The sequence below is a fragment of the Teleopsis dalmanni genome, chromosome 2, assembly GCF_002237135.1.
Source record: "Teleopsis dalmanni isolate 2A chromosome 2, ASM223713v2, whole genome shotgun sequence".
In the NCBI taxonomy this organism is placed as follows: Eukaryota; Metazoa; Arthropoda; class Insecta; order Diptera; family Diopsidae; genus Teleopsis; species Teleopsis dalmanni.
Window position 1 is genome coordinate 1,698,917 of NC_051847.1, and position 22,703 is coordinate 1,721,619.

General features: G+C 32.7%; 2 protein-coding genes across 4 annotated transcripts in view; both read right to left on the minus strand.

Moving 5' to 3' along the window:
* On the minus strand, window positions 1–1,754 carry LOC119685340 (CCAAT/enhancer-binding protein-like). Its single transcript, XM_038099593.1, has one exon. The coding sequence runs from the start codon at window positions 1,488–1,490 to the stop codon at window positions 198–200; it is 1,293 nt and encodes a 430-aa protein (XP_037955521.1). The 5' UTR covers window positions 1,491–1,754; the 3' UTR covers window positions 1–197.
* Window positions 1,755–17,747: 15,993 nt separating this feature from the next.
* Window positions 17,748–22,703, minus strand: part of LOC119678594 (sphingomyelin phosphodiesterase) — a 29,202-nt gene continuing 24,246 nt past the window's right edge. The window contains exons 3-7 of one of the 3 annotated variants that reach the window (XM_038090517.1): window positions 21,435–22,686; window positions 19,664–19,917; window positions 19,302–19,596; window positions 19,054–19,239; window positions 17,748–18,114 (exon numbers count right to left, since the gene is read on the minus strand). In XM_038090517.1, the coding sequence (XP_037946445.1) occupies window positions 18,057–18,114; window positions 19,054–19,239; window positions 19,302–19,596; window positions 19,664–19,917; window positions 21,435–22,686 (2,045 nt within the window). In that variant the 3' untranslated portion in view covers window positions 17,748–18,056. Of the gene's footprint in view, window positions 18,115–18,163; window positions 18,717–19,053; window positions 19,240–19,301; window positions 19,597–19,663; window positions 19,918–21,434; window positions 22,687–22,703 lie in introns of those variants that run through there. The other 2 variants (XM_038090516.1, XM_038090518.1) reach the window with 2 other exon arrangements.

Below are 22,703 nucleotides of genomic sequence, written 5' to 3' on the forward strand. Positions count from 1 at the left end.
TACGTTCTACCCCCACAAAAATAATGTTAATAATATACATATATTAATCTTTGTGTTGTTTTTGGAAAATAAAATTCAGCTTAGCACACACAGTCAAACATACACGCTACAACAACAAGTCGACACGCACAACACAAGCAACATAGCATCACAACTGAACAGCCTCCGCCTCCTTATTCGTATTTCTTATTGGCCACCTACAGACCGTGATCACCTGTGTTGAGGAAGCTTCGACACACACGACTGACTTCGGGATTCGTATGATTCATCAGTTGCATGTAGATTTGCTTGTGTAATTGCAATTCGTTAGTCATCTCCTGCAATTGGCGCAGCAGTGCTTCCTTCTCCTTCAACAGCGACTTGACGCGTTCCTCCACCTCACGTGAACGGACCTTTGCTTTCTCGCGGGATTTGCGTACTGCTATGTTATTGCGTTCCCGACGTCTGCGATACTCTTCGGTGCCTTTATCCACATGCTTCAGTGAGGACTTTCGTTGATTCTGTAGCTGCTTGTTGTGGTGCTTGAGCAAGTGTGCACCCGCTGCGAGATGTGGCAGATTAACTGAGTGATGTGCGAGCACATTAGCCGATGTGAGTGTGGTAAAATTGTTGTTGTTATTGTTGTTGTTGTTGCCATTGCCTGTATTATTGCCATTGCCATTTGTTGACTGGTATGGATTGTATAGCCCGTTGCTACCACCGTTTGTGATAAAAGCTGCGGCTGCATTGTTCACATTGGCTTCTTGTAAATGACGTCGATAATCAGGATCAATGGGTTCTTCTTTGATTGTGGAGGAGTCTGAACCAATGGAGGAGTTTTCATCACTCGAATGGTTATTATAAGCGGCACCAGAGTGTACAGCCTGTGGCATGTAGGCCAAGGGACTACGACCGTAATTGTGTTGCTGTGTACGCAAAGATTGCTGTTGTAACTGATGATGTTGCAGCACTTTCGCTGCAGCACTGACCATGCCATTTGGAGGCAGTGTAGCGGTGAGACCGCCTGGACTGGCAACCATATCACTGAAAATACCTAATGCTTCCTGCTCACGGAATTGATCGTCGATAAGATGTTGCAGATCGAGTGTGATCTCCTGCGCCGTCAGCTCGTCGATGTCGGAGTGCGAGTACTGCTGCAGCATTTGCTTCTGCAGCAAATTGTTGACATTATTCATGTTTGCATTCAGCGTAGATGTGTTGTTGTTGTTGTTGAGTGCAGCTGCTGCGTGTTGCAACTGATGCACTGCGTGCTGTTTGACAACGAGACCAGAATTTTGTTGTTGTTGCTGACCAGTCACACCCGTGTTGTTGTTGTTCGCATCGGTATTGTTGTTTTGTGTACCATTCGCATTGTTGTTGTTATTTTGTGCACTTGACATGGCTGTCAAAGTGATTTGGCCTATGATGGCCTGTTGTGGCTGCTTTTTGAGGTCCAAATGTGATAGGGACTGGACCGTATCATACATTTGCGGTGACTCCATGTTCAACATTTTGAGTTTTTCAAATGAAGGCAAAATTTTGACGAATTTAAAATTTGATTAGTTTTGAAGTGTATGAAGTTGCGATGGGTTAAACCAATTTCAGGAAATTATAGCGTTTTAACCATTTTATACAGCTTTGAGCTGTGTCGAATGCGAAGAGATATTGCAAAAAAGTCTTAAATGATCACTTTAGAGAGTTTTTCAATTTTTTAAATTATTTGCAATGTAATTTGAATTGTAATTAAATTATATATTTATTTTTGAAACTTCAACAATTAAAAATCAAACTTATTTTTTTTTGTGTAAATATTGTTTATAAGTTGATTTTTCTTAAATCCATCTTATATAGTTTGAGGTAAGCTCTTTGGAAAATTTTCTAATTTCAACAATTTTTTTTTTATTGTTAATAAACACAATTTTTCACAGTGTACTTCAATATCACTTATCCTTGGTGCTTAATCCTTTTGCGTTCCAGAAATGTTTGCTTATTTACACTACAATTTTTAAATGTTTTTTAATTAAAATTAAAATCAAATATTTTGAAATCCTTTTGATAATTTAAAGTTTTATTTTGTTACACTTAGTTTTTAATTTTTATTTTAATTGTAATTTCCGTTTTGTACGTTAACGCTTTTCAGTTCATTTTGGCAACATTAAGAATCAATAATTTTACACTTGCAAAAAATTATGAAAACCGCATAAAATGTTTTTTGGGAACTTTATTTTTGGAAAAATTTATATTTTGTTTTTAGTTGGAATTTTTCTTAAGTCTTTTGTAACCGTTCTGCGCGCCGCGCTTTGCTCAACAACCTTCGTTCAACTGAAGTGTTTTACAAATGATGCAACAGATTTTATATTTTCCACTTACAAGACGTGCGCGTCGCATCCGCTCTTCGTTGTTTCCCCGCACATACAAACACACACGTATCAACCACATGTGCTTTAAGCTGCACGAAACAATTTCTTGCCGCTAACCGTTAGACGTCTGAACCCGATGACGTATCAGAAATGACGAACAAATGTCTGAATGACGAGCTGTGCAGCAACTCTCAACAAGTTGCGCGCCGCAGTAGCCGAGCTTTTTTCTTACGAACTCTGCCAGCGTCGCAAACAGCTGATTCAAGAATTTTCTTAATATTGTGCAGTGTTTTGCCCACTTCAATTATGCCGATAAGCTTTCAAGCGCGCCACACGTCCATACGCCACAATTGGTAAATTGTAACTGAAATGCGATTGCGTCTCTAGCTGACTGCTTGTAACATAAACACAAGAAACGACAATAACCAAAAAGAAAGACCAAAAGCACAACAATAATAAACTTAAGAAAATAGCAACAACAACATCAACGGTAACAAAAGTCTCATAATCGCTGCAATCAAAGCGGCGTCGTCGTCGTCGTCGTCGTCGCCATCGCCGTCGCCGTAGAAAATATTCAAAAAGTAAGTAAAGCACATAAAAAATTAAGCTTCCACGTAATTTTGTGTCCGTTGAGTGCTTGCACACTTTTTGCTCGCTTCGTTTCTTGTTTACAGTTGCACTCCCCACTTCACAACTACCTGTAGCATACAAAAGACATAGCAAAACAAAGAGTAAAGTTGTGTACGAAAGCTTGAAGAGCACAACCGGCGTACGAATACACATTCAACCAAGCAAAAGCCAAAAGTAAACAGTCACTGAAATGTGCATTTGTGCACAGTAAACGTAAATGGGACTAATGGAGTAGTTTGTTTATCTCTTTCTCTTGTTTCTCTTCTCTGTTCAAATATTACAATCGAAAGCAAAAGTTGTTCCGATCACTTTTACCCTCAGCTGGGGAATGTTTTTAAAAAGCATATAACGCTAGCAGACCCAGCGGGACTTTCAGCGCTGAGGGAATCGATTCCCTCAGCGCTGAATGGTAATGCCTAGCGCTGATTATTCAAATGAAACTCCTAATTACTTTAACACGTGCATGTCATTGCGGGCAAGCGCTGAAATGTTCGATTACCTTTTCAAATTTGTAATGCAACATTTCAGCGCTGACATGCTCGCTTACCTTTTCGAATTTGTAATGCAACATATCAGCGCTGACATGTTCGCTTACTTTTTCGAATTTGTAATGCAACATATCAGCGCTGACATGTTAGCTTACCTTTTCGAATTTGTAATGCAACATATCAGCGCTGATATGTTCGCTTAAATTTTCAATTTTACCTATGCTATTGATTTTTAAATAAAATACTATAAATTTTTTTGAATAAATTATATTTTATATTTATGTTTTATACAATTAAAATATTAATATTTACATAAAAAAATGTAACATACTTATATAGATGAATATTTTTCTGGAAATTGTTACTAACACCTTGAAGAGATTTCCAGACTCGACTCGATCACTTGTTCCGGCTTACCATCTGTACTTAAAGCATCTGTAAATACAAAAGTATGTTATTGTATACGCTAAAGTTAATTATGTACAATATACCATACCAAAAAGTGCTGCTGTCACATTCTCTAATGCTCTTAAGAACTTCTTGCCTTGGGTACCATTCTCCAAAATTCCAGGAAATTTTTCGCGTAATTGATTGTTTTTTAATAACGCGTCTCATTGATGCAGTCTATAAATAACGTAATAGATGAAAAGAAATGTATGAATTAGTAAAATTGTTACATGTGAATATATTAATAAGTTGAAATTGAAAGTAAGAAACATATATAATTTAACTTACAACTACTTCAACGGCAGTGATTTCTTCATTAAATTGAATTATCTCCTCCTCAGTTTGAATTGTAAAATTTTCCAATTGAAACAGCTGACTACCTTTTACCCCTTGCTTTACAATGACTGCATTCGCAGCACATTGGCCAATTAATCGTTCTTGACGCAGTAGCATCTACATAATACAAAACAAAAATTGCAATTATCATTTTAAATATATTTACTTAATTTTCCATATACTTACAGTGAGTTTATGTTAAATTATAAATTATATTTTATTTATATTTTGATTTTAAAAATTGTTCACTGCACGCACTTCACTAAAATCAAAAGCAGACTAAATGTATACAATGTAGGCAAAACAAGAAATTCTTAATACTCCTTTGCTTTTCTTCTTCATTCTTTTATAATTTCAACCCCGAAATTGCCTATGTCGAACACAAATGTCGAAAACAAAGAAAAATAAAAACGAAGAGCTATTACCTCCTCGCTTACTTTTTCAGCGCTGGCATAATGGTGCCGCTGGGGAGATAAACGAAAAGGCAAACTGACATGTCACAATTAAAGAACACAATTTGGTTTGTTTTGTGGTTGAAATAATAATAGTTTTATAATATTATTTTATTATTATAATTATAACAGTGCATGAAATAGAATAGTATTGAAATTTAGCAATTAAAAATAAAAAAAATATAATAATTAATTAATTAATTCAATTATTCTACAGCTGGTTTATGATTCAAAGCAACAAAACTCCAGAAAAATGTGCAAACATAAAAAAGTCAAGTACGGCTTTGGGTCAGTTGGCAAGACCCGAGTTTCAAATTTGGCAGGACCCGAGTTCGATTCCTGGTACTTACAGTCTCAAAAAATTATTTACGAAATTATCTTGAGAATCAAAACAAAAAAAATAGTTTTCACCTAACACAGAAATAGAAAATGATTATGAGGAACGTAATCACTTAGGCCGTGTGCGAGTTCGAGTAAATTAAGGTAAAGTAAATTGAATTTTCCTAGGGATTTTTTGCACTGCACTTATGTAAATATTTATTTATTTATTTTTTTATTGCACTTATATATTATTTTGGTTAAAAGTTTTGAATTTATTTATTTATTTATTAAACATCTTTTAAAATTTTCACAATGGTAACACCTAATTTACCTAATTTTTATCTAATATACCCTACTTGAAATTCTGGTAAATTGCAACATTCGCTGCCATACCGACTTAATTGCCTTAATTGTCATTGAACCTTTGGTTGTTAAAGTAGTAGAAACGAATATATTTTTGACAAAGTTTAAAACCAATTACTTTGGTATTAAGAAACCGTTTCATAAGTTTCTATATAACATATTTTTGTGACCACATATATTAGTACAAAAATTACAAAATTTACGAACTTACAAAAAATAATAATAAATGAAATGAATGATTAGATTTAAAATTTGTAATCTAATAAATAATACAAATTTATAAATAAGTTGTACAATATTAATAACACAATATAATATATCATTTGAATGATGACTCAAATACTGTGAATATATTTTAATGTATAATGTTTAATATTACTTCACATTAGTGATTCATAACCTAATATTAGATGGAGATGGATTCTAAGAGAATGAAGGAAAATTCAAATCTTGAATCAGCTGATACAAAAATTTCCTTTTTGTAGTTTTTCGTATTCGTTTTTGTGCGAAGTATTTGGTGATCGGATTGAACTTGTGTTGTTTCTGTTTTTATATTTCTTTTTCTATGTTTGTATATACTTTGCCAAAGTTAATTACTTTTTCTGTGACATTTACTTGTTTAGGTTCACTGAGTATCAAAAACTAATTCAGCCTCTTAATTCTGCCATTTAGTTTTTCTCTCCTGTTAGTTAGTGTAATATGCTTTCAGTGTATTATTCTACTTGCTATCTTTAAGTATAAAAATTTTTGGATGTACTCATACATATCTATCGTTCTAATAAAAAAGTAGTTTAAATAATTCAGCGTTCGTTCTTTGTATCATATTTTTATCTCGCAAATTGATTTAGTTGTATTGCATTGTAGCAACCAGTGATATGTAAAGAAGCAGCATTGTGATCTTTATTCAGTGGAATCGAACAGAGTAAATTACTATTTTTACAATCCAGGTCTTTAATTTAATACAAAGTACCAAATACATGTTGATTTATTTTGTATTTTTAAAAATTATTTAATTTTTGTTCCGTCTTCACATTTTCTCAGCAATTTGAGTTAGCCATATATATGCCATATAACGTCATCGCACAATGCTCAGCATTTGGCGCTCGTATTTGTTGTTGTTTTTAGCGCTAACGGTACTTCTCACTTACTCACAATCGCCAACAAATCAATGGATTGGCGTGTAAAATTACTCTCACTTTTAATAATATTGTATATTGTGTGCTTGTTCTCTGTTTACGTTTTTGGCGGTTTACTTGCTTTGAGTTGTTATCAGCTGATTATGGACTTGTGTTTTTACTTCTTGCAGCGCAGCAGCAGCAGCAGCAGCAGCGGCGGCAACAACAACGATAGCAGCTAAGCAACCAGCCATTCAATAATGTGTCGTGCGTTTCTGTTTTAAATAATTTTCTTTGCTTTTCTTAAACAAAATATTTTTTGTTTTGTTTTTTCTTTTTGAAATGCGTGTGAGCTGCTGACAAAGCTTTGAATTAAAGTTTTTATTTATGTTTTTATTTTTATTTTAATTTTTTTTCTTTTTTTTTTTGTAGTCAATTTTGATGCTATTTTTGAGTTTGTGAGTTTTTACTGCACTAACCCAAGCCATGCCGCGTGATTCATTTAAACGGTTACGGTTAAGAAAAAAGTTTATTTATTGAAGTCGCGGCAATAGAAGCGACCGCGGCTTCGTATTAAATTAAGTTTGGTAGTGATGCGAAGCTTTCACGTAACCATTTTTTGCTCGCCGTCTTTTTAGGTTGTTCATAATTAAAATAGAAATAAAAAAATTGTTATGAAATACACAAAAATTAGCACGACGTGTAGTTTTATGAGTGAATTTTAAATTTTAAATTTTAAATTTTGATTTAGTCGTCGCCATAGACTTCGGCGTTTAATAGGAGCTGCTAAGTAAAAGCAAGTTTAATGTAGTAGAAAATGCGAACGAATTAATGAAAGTGAAGACGAGTTTTTAAATTAGGTTTAAATAGCTATAAAGTGGGTCAAACGGATTTCGTGCCGTGAGCGGGAAGGAGCGGACGAGCGGACGAGCGGGCGAAAGTAAATATTTTTAAATTGAAAACAATTGACAAGGGGATTAAGAAGAAAGGGGTCTCATTGTTGACAATTAAGAAGAATTGTTTATTATATTTATTAATATTGATGTTTTTTTATAGAAGAATCTTCAATATTAAAATATTTTATGCGTTTCAGTGCGCAACGATGGATTGATAAATTTCCCAATAAACAAAAAGATATATCCGCAAAAAATTGATTTTTTGAAAAAATATTGCAAAAAGTAATAAAAAATTTTAATATTATTTTCTTATTGTTTCGTTTTTTAGTGCTGTTCACTATCACTTTGACTGTTGTACATATTACATTTATTGTACATTAAGACCGAAAAGTTTTCGGAAATTCTCATTTAAAATTCGCGCGCTGTATATTTTTCGATATTTTAAGTTTATGTAGTTTGGCAGCAATTAAGTCCTTAATTACTATGCCAAAAATGAGCGCGATCTGTCAGACAGTTCGTTTACGGCAGCTGTTGAAACCAGTTCACCTCAGTAGTGCGTTGCGAAAAAAACAATGGAAAAAAATATTGAACAAAGAGTTTGCATCAAATTTTGTGTTTCGAACGAAATTTCGTGTGCAGAATCGTTGCGAATGCTACAAAAGGCTTATGGGGAATCAGTTTTATCGAAAACTCAAGTTTATGAGTGGTACAAAGCCTTTCAGGACGGTCGTACGACCGTCGAAGACATTTCGCAACGCACTACTGAGGTGAACTGGTTTCAACAGCTGCCGTAAACGAACTGTCTGACAGATCGCGCTCATTTTTGGCATAGTAATTAAGGAAAGTGCTGCCAAACTACATAAACTTAAAATATCGAAAAATATACAGCGCGCGAATTTTAAATGAGAATTTCCGAAAACTTTTCAGTCTTAATGTATGTACATATTTTATTATATATTTATTATATATTATTATAAATAACAACATTCATAAGTCTCTGCACCAAATAATGCATTTTCAGCTCAAGGGTTAAATCCTTTTATGTGAATGATCATACGGAAAGTAACTTTAATTATTACTAGGTGTACTCACTGCAAGATATGTCTTTATCAAATTAGGCATATCTTCTAATCTTCTATTAGAACAAATACTAATTCATTGAAAAATAACAATCCAGATGGACGTTGACGATGACTATACCTTAAATAAAATGGTTTAACTTTGCCAAACATTGATTGCGTATTTGGAATCAGTTTTAACAAGCATAGAATATCATTAGAAGATCGCACACCAATTAGCCCTAATTCACAAACGTCGAAATGATATGTTTGATCTTAGATCTTAGAACAATCATCGAACCATAGTATAACATCGACTTTGTAGATGAACAGGTGTTAATTGAAGATAATGGAACAGATACTTATACATTATTTTCTTTTGACAGTCAACTATACTTTTTCCCTCATTCTAAAAATATTTTACTTATTAAACATAACTAAGGAAAAACTTGATGACTTCAACTTAATACCCGAATAATTATAATTTATTATTTTAAAAATTATTGACTTGAGATATTTACTTTTGAATATAGGTATTGTATATTTTGAAAAATTTGAACTTTATTTATTGATTTTTTGAAAGTTACATTACGTCACGGTGAACTCTTCCAAGTTCAAAGTTAATAAACCTTCACATGCTCCCGAATTATTAATAGAATTTTTACGTTTGCAAAACAATAAACTTTACTGGTCTCACACACCCCAAATTGAATGACCGATAATACACGAGGCACAATGATATAAACAATTACTTGCGAATTAGTAATCACCCAAAAAAATATTGAACGCTGTGCGTCTTATCAGTCATTGCGGTCCTGATTCACTTTGGACAACACATGTTAGACAATGTACGGAAGAGAAAACCAATTGATTTTTGGCGGGAATTGAATAATTGTTTTTATGTAAAAGTTAAATACAAAAGTAAAAGTTTTCTGCATTAATGCATTTTTTAGAATTAGTGATTGAGTAAAGATGAAATGCACAACTTAGGACAGAAGCAAATTGGTTTCACGAGAGCTGATATTTCGATGAGGAGTCAAACAAGAATCATATTTGACCACTGACCCAATTTAGTCCAAATATTTCATTTCCAAATAAAAGAAACCAACAATCGATAGTGCCCACCTAATTAAGGATGAAAAGGGATCTTTAAAGCTAACAGGGAGTTTCAGAAGAAAAAAGGTAATTGTAGATTATTAACAGTTCCACTTTATAATTTACGAAAGACAGTTTTTTATTAAAATGTTGTTATTAATTTATATAAACTTCTTCTTTGTGTCATCGAGGTGCGTTTTGTTAGCTTTGGGTTTGGTTTCAACATAATTTTATCAGTTCGATCGCTCGAACTTCTGTTGTAATTTTCATTCTCCCATCGTTTTGAATAACGCGTAATTCTCCTTACTTCGATTGCAAAACTCTGAATTACAATATTTCCTTGCATTGATAACTTATCAATATCTTCAATATTCTACGTTGTAACGCAACAAAAGGATTTCAAAACCCATTGTTTGTCGCACTTTGGCAATACTGAAGGGTTAAGTTTTTTATGAATCACTTTACATATCATAAACAATAATGGAAATATAAAAAAGTGATTGCTTTTAACAATGTATCTGAAGTGTAATTGCAACATCTCTTATTGCATTAAATATTGGACTTATATTAGTCCAATGACATCGACTTAACTAGTAAACGTCTGACTAAAGGTCAGATTAAAGGCATTTTTGGGTATGACTTCGAATACTAAATAATGCAATTGCTATTTGTTTTGGAAAAATATCTTAAACTTAGCCAAACTGTGTGGTTTCCAATGGCTACCAAAAGAAATTCTCTACTTTTAATTATGTGGCCTATAAATGAAAAGACTCCCTTCTTTAGCCCAATTTATAATTAAATATAATAAAACGTTTTATTGTTAAATTTATTTAAATTATTTAATCGAATGTGCAAATATTTTCATAGAGCAAATAAAACCTGATAAACCTGAGTGGATAAACATGGATTGTATGGGTGTTTCTTATATATGTGCTTCTTCTTCGCAAATGATCCAGTGTATAATTTAAGCACAAAAATAGTAAAAATAATGCCAAAGCACATAAAATCAGATTTCTTATCAGTTCGCAGATACGTAGCCTTCTAGTCAAATACGAAAAATTTCACTAAGCCGCCTAGAAACCGCACGTCGGACCCATAATCAGGCAACAACAAAACTTTGGCCAACAACTGATAAGCGAAACCAAAACAAAACTCGCGGCTGCGATCAATGCACTTTCGCTGGCCGAAATGTATCTGCACTCGAAGCAATTCGCTGACTCAAATTCGCAAAAATTTTAACAAAAAGCAAAAAAATTGATGGAGATATTAAAAATAATAAAAATCATTGTTAACAAATGAAACAAAAATCAATTAATAAAAATAAATTATGACGACACGAGTGCGACGTTTACTATGCGCGCATATCTAAGCTTGAATCACCGCGCCAGCGATGAACTTCCTTGTTTCTCACCTCAAGCGCTGTGGGCTTTTATCGGTTAAAATTTTAGATAAAAACATTTGAACTGCTTTTCTGCTTTTGTTGCTAATAAACAACACCCGTAGAGTTCATATGGCGTTCAGTTACCCGAAATGGAGTTCAATTAACTTTCGTTCCATTCTGCATTTGGCGATATTACGAAATTCTAATGAAAATAAATGTCTGGCACCGAAGCGGGAGTTGCACAAAAATTCATAGAAGAAACTGACCACAGCTCAGCACCTGAGCTCTGTGCTTTAGAAGGTATGGAATGGAGTTTTTGGTTTTGCCTCACTTGCAGTTTTGAGAAAAAATTCGAAGCGAAGTTCAACTGGGAATATTTTTTAAATTATGCAGAATTATAGAAATAAAAATTACTAAGAATCTTCATCAGAATAAATTAATTTAAATTTTTGAGGTCATTAACACTCCTCCCGGCGCTTTGATACACACAACTATATTATACCATTATCTTTAAGATCCGAGTCTACATAACGGGCGCAGAGTTTAAGATTCTTTTAAACATTTCTGCCCTTCATCCACTATCTAAAAATGGTTAAAATATTTGTAAAATACTAAATGAAATGTGTAGACAATATATATCACAAATATTTAAGAGATACAACTTAACAAAAGCCGAATCCTTTGTATCGACCTATTTATATCATTCTATTATGTATAATATAATATGGAATCAAATACAAAAATATGGATTATCTAGCTGAATTACAAACACTACTTTACTTGAGAATCAATCTATTGTTAATCTTCATTACTTAGGCAATTTAAAATTGATTATCTATAGGTTATGATCGAACGCGGATTCACTTGAGTGCTTGGGTCTATATGCACATTTGTTTGATCTGAAAGTAAGAAGAACTCATGTGAATGTTGACAATCATTGCCAAACAGGGTAAAGAAACACTTCTGCAGAAGCAGTCAAAACTGCCCTCACAGTTTCTGTTCCATCAGATTTAAACATCAAGACTAGTATATTTATAACAATCTCAATGCCTTCTAATAAATCGGTTATACTCTTTTACCACTTATCTTCGTGATCAGATAATAATTTTTTTCGATTGTACTCTACTTTATTATCTTTCAACAACTATCGTCTTTTCAACAAATCGAGTACTTATTCGAGCTTATTTCGATTCACAGGTTCCTGGGTCTTTAGGGGTTCCTGCACTGATCACTTTCCTGATATACTTCTTTAGAAGTATGAAAGCAATTGCTATCCAGTCATAAAAGTATTCTTGACTTGTAATAATTTTTAAACCTTAACTTTGCCAAACCTTAGCAAATTATTGAAGATTATTGGAAGAGATTTAAGGAGAAGAATGGGAAACTAAATTAAACATTTTTGGTTTACTAAATGCACTAAAAAATACAATATTTTTAGTTTGCTGAAGAATAAAAAACAATTAATTTAATGTTTTTTTCTTGCAAATAAATAATTTTATAAATAATTTTGCATAGTAGAGAAAAGTTCCCTAACTCCGTATGACTAATAGCCCGTCTCCAATTTCCTGTCTTTTTTCTATTTAATCTTTTTTATTACTTTTAATTATTTTCTTTCTCATAACCGAACTGCATTTTTAGATGCTCAGCATTAATTGGTTGGACTGATTCCCAAGTTGTCACAGAAACAACAAAACCAACAAAAAAGCAACGATCACACCTTTTTCATTGGAATACCAAAATTTAGAGTTCAAGCAAGTTCCATGCCCTTAATAATTTACCAGAGAATTACGTATGCACTGGAAAAAATTCATTGGACAAGAACTTTTTGGAATAATAATACATTATTAAAAATTTAACATTTTTGGAATTATTTATGCTCTTCATAAAAGAAAAAATTATCATAAAGGTCCCAGTAATCGATTGGAAACCTACTTACCCCCCAAATCAATAATCCATGCAATGGCAACATAACAGAGCAGGAAGAGATATATAAGAACTCATTTATTGGGACAGGCTTTGTGTTATATTTTGTATAGGTAAGGACAGTAAATATGAAGCGGTGTGGAGAACACAATCTATTAATTATCTTCAAACTTATATGAGCAAAGAAAGCTATAACATAGCTTAGGATATATGTTATAGTATAAGTATACAATATAGTAGAGTTTAATATAGTGCATTATAGTGAAATATATTAGTAAATAGTAGTATAGTAAATAGTGGTATGAGTAGTATTTTTAAGCACAATATGCTCAGCACTTCGCTTAGTTCAAGTGGCAACTCAGTCTGTAATTTCAATAAGAACTTTTGCACCCTTTTGATACCACATTTATGTAACCGGGATTGTTTTCAGATAGCTCGATTGAACACAATTCGTATGATTAGTTTCAAAAATCTTCTCCGTGTATAATAATTAAAATTCAAACTAAAATTTTTGGCAAAAACATTCGTCATAGGAACGTTTTAAATTCTTCGCGGTCAGCAAAGTAAGCGGAATTCAGTCGACACTTGCACCACAAAAAGAATAACAAAAGACTATGAATGTATATTAATACACATACATATGTAGTATATATAATAAGCATTACATATAAATTTGAAACCCTTCTCTATCCATGAGGAACGCCTTTCTCGCTTCCCCGATTTATCCAAATTTTTTCCATTCAATTTTCTTAGCTTCTCGACAAATACGAGTGCGGACCCCTCAACCGGCCAGGTCTTCCACTACTTCGCTGAGTGTTTAAAATAATTTGATTTTTTTAATTTGATATTTAAGCCAAGTTTATTTAATATTAAATTTCTATGAAAAATCAAATTTTATGCTTTCAACTTTTTTATGATTTTTTGCAGATTTGCAGATTTGCCAAAAATCGACTTGATTCCTCAATAAAATTGGCAAGTTTTGCAATTCGAAACTGCGGAGAACAAAGAACCCAAATTGTGCCATGAAAAATAAAATGAAAATTTCAAATTTTAATTGAAAATGAATCAAAAATAAGAAAAATAAATAAATTAATGCAAAATAATAATAATATAAATCCGAATCCAAGTCGAAAACGAAACCATCATCGAAGCTTGTGTGTGGAAAGGTAACACTTTTGCACCATTTTCGGGTTTCGTAGTCGCCGTTGCCGTAGCCGTAGCCGTTGCAGACTTTTTGGTAGCAGTCAACGGAGTCTTTCGTTTCGGGTGCCTTTGGCTTGGAGTATCTATGGCTGAATGCATATTGTGGCACGTATTCGTATCTTAATTCGATCTATTTTCGTATTGTATTGCAATTGAACATTTTTGCAATTAATAATTTCATTGTAATTAAAGCTCAGCTCAGCTCGATTCGTTTAGCGCTTGGCTGCCTGCGCTGATCCAAGAGTGCTAAAGTGTCGCAATTATTCATTCATTATTTTCCTCTGCACTTTTTCATTCATGCAGAGGCTGTTCATGTATCGAACAGCTGCGATTGTGGACTATGTGATATGATGTGGATGGATGATATATCAACGTTACTAATGAGACATCTTGTAATAGTTGCATTTCGATAATAGAAGTTAATAGTTGGAAGATATCATTACTGATATTAATGCTACAGGCAGATTGGTGGGGTGTTCTGAGATGATTACATATTTATTGGCAGTAAATATCATTATCTTGATAAAGTATTGTATATGTTATATCAGACTAAATGCATTAGTCAGAAAGGAAGCTATTTGCAGATGTGAAACTCCATGTAAAGGTAAAAAGTTCCTCAAAATCTATAAAAATGCTGCCAATGAAAAGTGTTCATGTAATTTTCCATTAAAAATATAAATTTTTAGAATTTCCATATTTTAAAAGGTACAAAGCAAATGGGAATGGAGTGAATTAATTTCGAATTATAAATTCAGGTATACGTTTTTAATAAAAAAAAAGGAAATTGTAACATACGATATGTTTCTTTATCACAAATGCGGTTGATCAATCCGTAATTTTCAAAAAAATAGTAAGGAAGATGGGACTCATTTACAAGTAGAATGCTACAAGATTCATTATATTACTAACTATTGGGAATTGTTTTGCCTTCCTATATCTTTATAAATATTGAAGAAGGAAACCGACTTTTACACACAATTTTTTTCAAACGTTGGACCAAAAAATCAAAACTGCAATACAGGAAACATCCACTATTTATATCTATAAATCTTAATATTGGGGAGTAAATCGGACGTGGTGGTGAATAAATCAAGCATCGTGGTATGTTATTTCACTGAGAATGTGTTAGTAAATTTCTTTGAATTGAATTGCAATATTGAATTGAATTGGTTGCAACTAATTTCTATGCTATTCTATTCTATAGCATAAAGACTACCGGATATAAGTGAGTAAAGCAGGTGCCCTAATATTAAGTATAGAAGTCCAACAAACTAAAGTTTTTAATATAAAATACATGGTTACAATTTTTATTGTACATAACTTTAAATTGTCAAAACAAAAACATATATAAAATATGAGCTTATTATCAAAAGCAAACATATAGCCATGAGGGGATGAGGAATACATATACAAGTTAAAAATGTTTAAAACGATCTAAAACCTCATTCCTCTTTAAGTAAATTTTCGTCCATGGACTGATCTTAGTCTATTATTAACATTCTACCGAACCTAACATCATAAGCCGATGATACATAGTTGTGAATCGTAGACCATGCTGCCGTTCGCGTTATTGTTACCGCTCGCGTTGTTTAATAATTAGTATAATCTTAATATTGTTAAGATATATATGAAAACTATTAGAGGAAAGAATTTTAATAAGTTTTTGATGTCACTATCTTTTGCGCATTTCATTCATAAAATTTAATTAATTAGTAAAATATATTCTTTCGAACTTAACAAAGGTAAATCGTAATTCAATGGAAGCTTACATCTAAAAGCTGTTATTCAACATAAGTGCGCTTCTTTTAATTACAAATAAATTGTAAAAGAAATAAAATAAATTTAGATATTTAAAGAGTCCCAATTTAATTGAAATAAAAAAGTTTAAAGGGAAAACTTCAATCATTTCTTATTGCTCTTATTACCACCAATCATTCTAAATTTAATAATAAATTTATATTAAGATCTTAAAATATTTTTTTTTTGTAATTACGACTGTAATTATAGATTATCTGATTCATTAATTGATTTAATTTAAAATCTTGTGAAGAGAATTTTTTTTGCTCAGTTTGTGTAAACATTTTTAATATTTTTTACATATCTGGCAGTGCCATGTCATTGCGGCAGTGACTTTCAAACTGTTTTAAGATGGTTGTCTTCGCTGCAATTCATTTACGTGCTAATCAAATAAAACATGGCATCAAACCGATTGACACAACAAAAGTAAACAGAAACAGAGTTACCAACATTCCAAAATCTGATCATATATAATCATATATGTACATACATATTTTTATTAAAATTTAATTTAATTGAATTTTAAAAACCGAAATTAGTAAGACGGAAAGAAGCAATTAAATAAAATTTAATTTTCTTTTATTTAGAAAAATTAAACAATAAATTTTAAATACTACCTTGACATATATTTTAATAATTATATATTATAACTTTTATAATTAGTTTTAAATGTTTTACATGTGAATGACTAATTATATGACTTGACTATACATTATATATATGGATGGATGAATAAAATAATATAATTTAATATATTGTTTTAAAAGGAAAGAAAAGTAGAAAATAATTTTAATATACAATTTCGAAAAAAAATTGTTGACTAATAATAACATTAATAAAATAAGAGCATTTGTTAATAAATAGCATCAAAAACTAAAACTCGTGTAATAAAATAACTGTTATTCTTAAATATATAACATATTTTATATAACAACCGATATTTTGGAAACAGCAAAACACTGGTGCCATAAATTAATAGAGCTTGAATTTGTATACGTATTTCAGCATAAAAACAAACAAGATTTACTCATAGAGCATATAGCTGTAATTAGTGCACATATGGGGAACGTACGTATTACTTTATTCCAGTTAAACATTGTACAGTTTATTATCTGCTCATATACATACATACATACATACATACAGTTAAAAGTTCAAAAATAAATTCGTTAACTAATTTTTCAAAGGAATGATAATGATGATAAAACTTTCACTTGTAACGCAGAAACCTCGAAAAAAGCAATATTTTTATCGAAACACAAACGGGAACTAATCCAATACCATTTTTTATTTTAACGAAAACCGGAGCTAAAAAGTTTTAGTTTGGATCCTTGAGTATTACAGAAATTGATTAAATATTTCAAGAAATATTTGAAAAAAGCCTTTTTTATAAACTCTGCACACGACTCACTTCAGAGAGGGAACCTTTGTTGTTCTAGCCTAGGACGTTTACTCGTTTCTGGAAAAGTCTCCATGTTTTCCCCTAGAACCCTTGGCTACCGGACGTATGCCAGCTGATATTAACTTCTGCGTTGTTAGGAAGTCATTTAAAACTCTGTTATCTCAAGAAGTATGAAGCTTTCAAAGTGAAGTAATTTTGTTGTGTGTTTGTTTACATTAGCTTATGTTCATCCTACTTTTAAGATTTCCGGGCACAATATATTTTTCCGTACTGTACAATTTCTCACAACGTAAACCTTACTTATGGTACTTAAATTTTAAGTGTTTTTAAGAAAATATATTAATATTAAATATTAAAACAGTAAATAAAAGTAAAATAATATTGCAACTAAATGATTTTGTACATTGATACTTAAACTAAATAACTACACTAAACGAAAATTAAGTACATAATTAATTATGGAAGTACATTAAATTAAACTAGATTAATTAAGAATTATCACAAACTTAAGACTTATGAAGCAACCTGAATTTGTGTTGTGTATAAAAACAATGTGTATTCTTTGAACTTTGCGTAATTAAAATTATATAAACAAATCGCTTAAAACTAAAAATTTAGGTTAACAAACCCAGACTGGCGTTTTACGTACTTTAGAGTTTTCAGAAGTTTTCTTTTTTCGTTTTTCTTTAACGATGCTGGAAACGGTGTATGTACTAATCACTCGCCAACTCCACACTTAATAGTTATTTTAATCGTTTCTATGGATTTACACAGTAGCTTTGGATATCTTTCACTCAGTAGTAGCTCAGCTCAGCCAAATCCCATCAGATACTTCGGCAGATAAGTGATTGAAGACAATATGCTATAACTTTAGTGCAGAGATGAGAAGTCGGAAAAATAAAAACATACAATACTCATCAATTTAGTTACTTAATTTTATTAAAATGCCACATATTTACAGTTATTAGTAGTTCCTATATATATAAAAGAAATTAAATCTGTTAACCAAAACCAAGTGAACATGTGTAAGTGCAGCTGCGGCGTTCAATTAGCGCAATAAAGCATGTAAACGTCGCGGAACCGAAACTCCGAAACTGGCAATTTATTTCTAGCCGAATGAGTAAATGACATCCGGAATTTTCCACTCTGCTGTCGAACCTACTGTTGCATCCTCTTCCGGTCCGCGCGCCTCTCCAACGCTATTGGTGGTGTTATGCGGATATGTGGACGAAGCATGTTGTGATGTGCGTCAGAAACCAACACCGAATTTATGTGTTTATCAAATATTCAAAATTTTAGTATAAAAATACAACGGAAACATAAAGCTTACAAAATATTAGCACAAGCCAAAGCATATGCAAAGCCAATTATACAAAGCAACTATAACTACGTTTCAATATAAATACAAATTAAGTTTAGTTCTCAATGTTGCCAAAAAGTGTTACAGCGGACTTGACTGTTTCCTCAAGACTAGATAAAAAGTGAAATCAAAATGTGTAAATAAGCCTTAATATAATTGTAATGACAATGAAGATATATGCGTATCATCTACATATATGAATTGTGAGCAATTTTAAACCATCCCATTTTCCGTTTCATCCAATTAAATGTTTCTAACTCATTAAATAAATTATTGAGATACAGAAGTTTCTTAAAATAATAACAATAAAATGTATTAACATAAAGTATGAATTCAAAAAAAATGAGATGTAAAACGATACTTATGTGAGCACAAATGCCAATTGAAGCAACAACACATACGATTACTTTGTACACTGACTAATCTTTAATATTGAAATATACATACGAATTGGTCAAACCGCGATATAGCCAGGACTTCCACGATTTTGATGAACCTTCATCTATTTTCGATTCTACGTCTTGGCAAAAGTGTCTGCGATCATGGGAGCGCCCACTTTTAGCGTCACATAAAATACGTTTTCTGCATTCGGCATCGCACGCCGGTTTGACTGGTGAGTTTTTCCAATAGTTTCTGTAATGACCAGTAGCAACTAAGTTAAGAATCGTTCCCTTCAATCAGAACACTACACTTACTGATAGTACAAATCAAATAATTCCTGATTATGCGCCATCTCATTAATCAAGTTATCCCAATCTGCAGGACGCAATGCTTTCATGTTGTAAGCAGCTCTTGCTGTATACAATTTATACCATATGGGATAGTCGTAGAGATTTGCCTCTTTGAGATTCATTATCCATGACTCATGATCGATCACCAACCTTGTCGTGGTGTCGTGATCACCATCGACATAATAAATACGATAACCGGGATTAAGGTCGTAATAGGGTGAAACGGATGGACCAATGTAACCAATATTTGTTGAATGACCTGCAATAAGTGAAAAATATATGTATTAGTCGTATTGTTGAATATTGCTTTTTTTATGTTAACTCACTTAAATCGTGTGGATCATAGAACATTTCAAACTCATCATAATGTGTGTGTCCATAGAATTGCGCCATAATCGTGCTCTCATATCGTGAAATTATTTTATAAAAATTACGTGACCAAACTTTGAGACAATCGGAATGTCCTGGTGGTATGTGACCAATGACGTGCACTTTTTCATTTGAGAATTCCGCACTTTGTAGTTCGTAAATAAACCATTGAAGTTCTGTGGCCGGATCGGTTGAATTCAATAGAAGCCACCTAGATAGAAAAATTAATGCATTGTTATTTTCATAAAAATTGTTTACTAAGGGTTATAGATAGTGATAACCGCAACAAAAGAGATTAGGCTTAAAATAAATAAAGACACTGCATCTAAAAATTACAAGTCGCTCTGGGACGTAGATTCGACTGTTCTTGGAACCTTTAAGCTTAAAATTGTTACAAAAGTTACTTATATATGTGCATTTATATCCAAAAATAAACGTATTTATACTATTTTTCACCCTATCCGAAACCAAGATTTAAATCTATGGATTGTGGGGACTGAAATCAGAAGATTATTGCATATCTTCTTAATCCAAAAAATCACAGTGCGACGCTCTTTATTTTCTTCTTGAAAAACTTATAATAAAAGTGATGCTATTAGCAACTCTTCCAAGTCTTTCTGAAATGAAGACCAATTAAATCGATGCGAGGAAATTGCAGAGCAGACGAACTAGGCAGAAAGGGTGATTCATAACTTCACTCAAAACACCTAAACAATCTAGGCATATCGTTAACATCGTGGAAATTGTTGCTAAGCTCTTTCTGTGCTGAAATTTTTAATAAAAGATGGGAAGACTCAACAATATGCAGGCATCTGTATGCAATCTGACTAAGTTCTATTGAAAGGAAATGAAAAAATCTCATTGAGACACCCCGTAGAGATATCAGTCTTTTGGTAGGTTTACTTACAGGTTACTGTAAACTAGATAACCATGCTCGAAGATTACCATGCTTTCCTTTTCAATCAAAACTGTCGCAGCTGCGAGGAAGACGATAAGAATGCCTCTCATCTACCATGTTTTTGCCCAGCTCATTAACGGCGACGACTCAACACTTTAGGATCCCCCTTTCTTGAAGATTTTGATCAATTACAAGACTTTTTTTTTGAAGTTACCATAGTAGTGCGTGATATATCAAATTAAAGGTGTTAAACCCCTCGAAATGTTTGTACTAAAACAGTCTTTAACATCAATCAAAAAAATAATTTTTTTAAAATATTTTTGTGGGAGTCTTATCACATTGAAAATCGAAAAAGTTGAAAAAAGCGTAAAAAAACATTTTTCATCTATACATTATCAGCTATAGCAGCGAAACTAAATAAGTTATATTAACGTTATGTAACTCAAAATGTTCGTACAAGTTTCATCTTTAATTTGATATATCACGCACTACTATGGTAACTTCAAAAATAAAGTTACGGGGCCATATGCTGGATGATGTTTTGAGAAAAGTCAAAATAACGGTTTTTTGCAAATAACTCGAAAACGGTTCACAGGAAAAAAAATCGTTGTGATTTGCGAGTTCTACGGAAAATTTCCCTATAGGAAATATAAGTCCCTTTTTGGAAATTTTTGGCTGTAAATTAGTGTTATTAAAGAAACAACAATAATTAAGACAAGTTCTTCTAATAAACGCTTTTACTAAATATAAACTCTATAACATACATAAAGTCTAAAAAGTCTTTACTAAACTTTTTTATAATTAACTAATTCAATATTGTTCAGCCTTACCAGTTTTTATTGTTGCAGTAATTCATATTAAGTGAAATGATACGAAAACCTGGACGAACTAGCACAGAATAAAATGCTCCTCGTCTTACTGTGTGCGACACACTTTGTGGCAGCCAGCGCCTCCACTGCACATCTAATTCATCATACAACCATGATATTGATATATCGACTTGATTCACGTAGGGCGGTGGAAAACTGTTCACCGGTGCACTTTCGTGATTTCCTAAAGCTGGAAATATAGGAATACCAGGGAACTTCTCGGTCATTTGTTTTACAGTTTCCTTAATGATTTCTAAATTCTCCTCTTTTGTTTGATTCCAAACATCATGTGGTGGGAGATCACCTGTCCAAAGTATATAATCAATATCTTTGTGTGTATCAGCGATGTGCGCAAGCATGTTGTCAACTGTACGCTTGGGAGTGTCGCATTTACGATAATCACCCCATTTGCCAGCAGCGGCATTGGGATTAGCAGGTCGCCCACTGCTTAGACGACAACAAAGCGGTTCATTGCAATCAGCATTTGAACCTTCAGCATAATGTGGATCATAATGCGTGTCAGATATATGTAGCACCTTGAAGAACGGAGCGCTCTCTTGCGGAATGCCCAACTCAGCGACTGGAGGCTTAGGTACCGGAGGGAATATTACTTCCCATTCGTGGTAGGGATTATATACATCGCCACATCCATCGCCAATGACAAAACTACAAATTTCATCAGGTCCTAGATTTACACGTTGCAGAACATAAATCACCTCACTGCCGAATAATGTTGACACACCCTCACATACTCGCGCACTTTGTATGTTGAGATTCACACAGAATTGGTAAATGAGTTTAATGATTTCTGTGTCAGTTTTACCAGCTTTAATGTAGTGTTGTAAAAGCCCGGCACCAGCCTTGCAAGCAGTGCAAGATACTTTAGACATTACACTATTCTCTATTTCGAATGCTACTTGCTTTAAGTTGAATAATTTCAGAGCTTTATCCACAAATGGTGGATAAGTCAAACCATCAGAAGTGGTGTCATACCACAACATGCGTGGTGATGACATATTTTTTTTAATTTTATGCAGACGTTCCAAAAACTCTTCGTCACTAAGTGAGGGAGCATCATTTGTGCGATTAGGAAAATGTTGGATTTCTATGTGGGGCGTTATACTGCGTGGTATTTTCGCGACGTCCCAATCGTCTTCAGGAGTGGTCCAATTTATTACTTGCCCTCTGCTGCCCGAAAATATAAATGGTAAACCTGCAGAAGGAAAAAAC

What these genes read in the sequence shown, in the direction of transcription:
- LOC119685340 (XM_038099593.1), bottom strand. Translation starts at nt 1,490, where the DNA reads ATGTTGAACATGGAGTCACCGCAAATGTATGATACGGTCCAGTCCCTA.